The sequence below is a fragment of the Alligator sinensis genome, unplaced genomic scaffold (genome assembly GCF_000455745.1).
Source record: "Alligator sinensis unplaced genomic scaffold, ASM45574v1 scaffold1409_1, whole genome shotgun sequence".
In the NCBI taxonomy this organism is placed as follows: Eukaryota; Metazoa; Chordata; order Crocodylia; family Alligatoridae; genus Alligator; species Alligator sinensis.
In genome coordinates, this window is record NW_005843442.1 from 31,165 (window position 1) to 32,927 (window position 1,763).

A 1,763-nucleotide genomic window follows, 5' to 3' on the forward strand; every position below is an offset into this window, starting at 1 on the left:
GGGGGGGAGGTATTTCCTAACTGGAGAATTGAGAGTTTTGTATCCGTCCAGCTCGCCCGTTTACCCTTCCCCCTGCCCCCTCATTGTACCCAGCCCTGCCTCGCCCTTCCCTGCGTGGTCCCCTCTGACAAGCCCGCTTTACTTTTCACGAGTTACCGAGGCGGGCGGGGGTCTTTGCGGAGATGCGATATCTTTTCGTAGAGTTGGGGGGGAAAAACGCTCTTTGGAAGCTTTCAGGCACAAACGCCCTTCATCAGGAGCAGGGCAGTTATCTGGTGGTGTGACATGGTCCTCCGAGGTAGGAAAGAAGCTAATTTACAACAGGCAGGTCCGTGCAAATGCAGATGAGTGGAAGTTGGGAAGGAGAGCTAGGAGGGGAGGGAAATGTGTAACGGCATGCACGGGTCAGCTGGACATGGGTTACCTGGGGTTGCCAGATGTCAGGCTGGTTATAACGCGCCATAAATCCAATGTCTATGTTTAGTCTGTCATTGTTTGTATTCAGCAGGTGGACAAAGTGAAGTTCGTGGGCTCGCCTGCGAAAGGTGTTTTGCAGACTCCCTTGGAGGATTAGAACGGAGAGAGCGGTTGTCTTCTGGGCTGTGCGCACCCACGGGGCCTCGGGGGGGTTGTCTTGGAGAGATGTAGTGTGCGTTTGTTGTGCTGCACGGTTGTCGTTCGGTGTCTCCTACATATTTTCCGTCCGGGCATTCGGTGCACGGGATGAGATGTATGATGTTTCTGGAGGTGCAGGTGTAAGGTCCAGGAATAGTGATGGTTAACAAAAGGAAGATCCAATTTGGGCACCGCTGGCTCAGCCTTCTGAGGGGGCCGTCACTCTCTGGCCATGTCTGGCGTCTCCGCCGGGTAAGGGCTGTCCCTGGGCACTGCCTGCACGTTGATTAGCACTGGGATGGCAGTCATTTTATCTGTCCATCCAATCTACCCATGCAACCGCTAATCTTATCTGTCTGTTCTTCCACCCATCTGCTGATATATCCATCGATCTCGTCCATTTACCCTTTCCTTCATTTTATCAATCCCCCGCCCCCGCTCTTGTCCATCCATCCATTGTATCCAGGGGTGGGCAGTTATCTGGGCTGTGGGGCCACTTGAGCAGCTTTGGCAGGCACAAGCGTGCCCCCGCAACACTGCCCTGACAGCCCCTGTTTCCTGTGCAGCTGCCGAAGGGGTGCCCTTGCCCCGCTTACTCACCTCTGGCCGCTGCTGCCATTTCATTTGGTTACAGGGTGCGATGCATATCAGGAGAGGGGGAGGGGGAAAACCTGCCTTTTTCTGCGGCAAATGCCTTGCACTGACTTAGTGGGGCTGGTTGCAGCCGTGTGGGTCTAAGGACATGGGCACACAAGTTTCTTTGGGTAGACATGATATCTCTTATTAGACCAACTCAGATAGTTGGGAAAGTTGTTCTTTGCAAGCTTTCAGGCACAAACACCCTTCTTCAGGGACAGGGAGACTCTGGTGACTTACCTACTTATCTGTTATGATTCAGGGTTGGTGTTCATCAGGAACTGGGGAGAACCAGGCCTCCGGCACTCGCATGTCTCTCCCGGTCACTTCTGTGTGGGCACCAATCTCTCGGTCCTAGGGGAGGGATGGACAGTGATTTGGTCCATGGGCCACATAGGGTGTGTCGTGGGCCAGGTCAGCACCCCACTGACCCTGTGCAACAGTTCACCAAAACTGCTGAAGTGGCTCTGCTCCGTGCTCAGCTGGGCAGCTGGGATGGAGCTGCGTCGGGG

General features: G+C 54.7%; 1 protein-coding gene across 1 annotated transcript in view; it reads left to right on the forward strand.

Moving 5' to 3' along the window:
- Positions 1 to 605: 605 nt before the first annotated feature.
- RNF40 (ring finger protein 40) overlaps positions 606 to 1,763 on the forward strand; it is a 14,733-nt gene continuing 13,575 nt past the window's right edge. Inside the window, exon 1 of the mRNA XM_025195242.1 lies at positions 606 to 867. Coding sequence (XP_025051027.1) covers positions 775 to 867 — 93 coding nt within the window. The 5' untranslated portion in view covers positions 606 to 774. The remainder of the gene's footprint in view (positions 868 to 1,763) is intronic.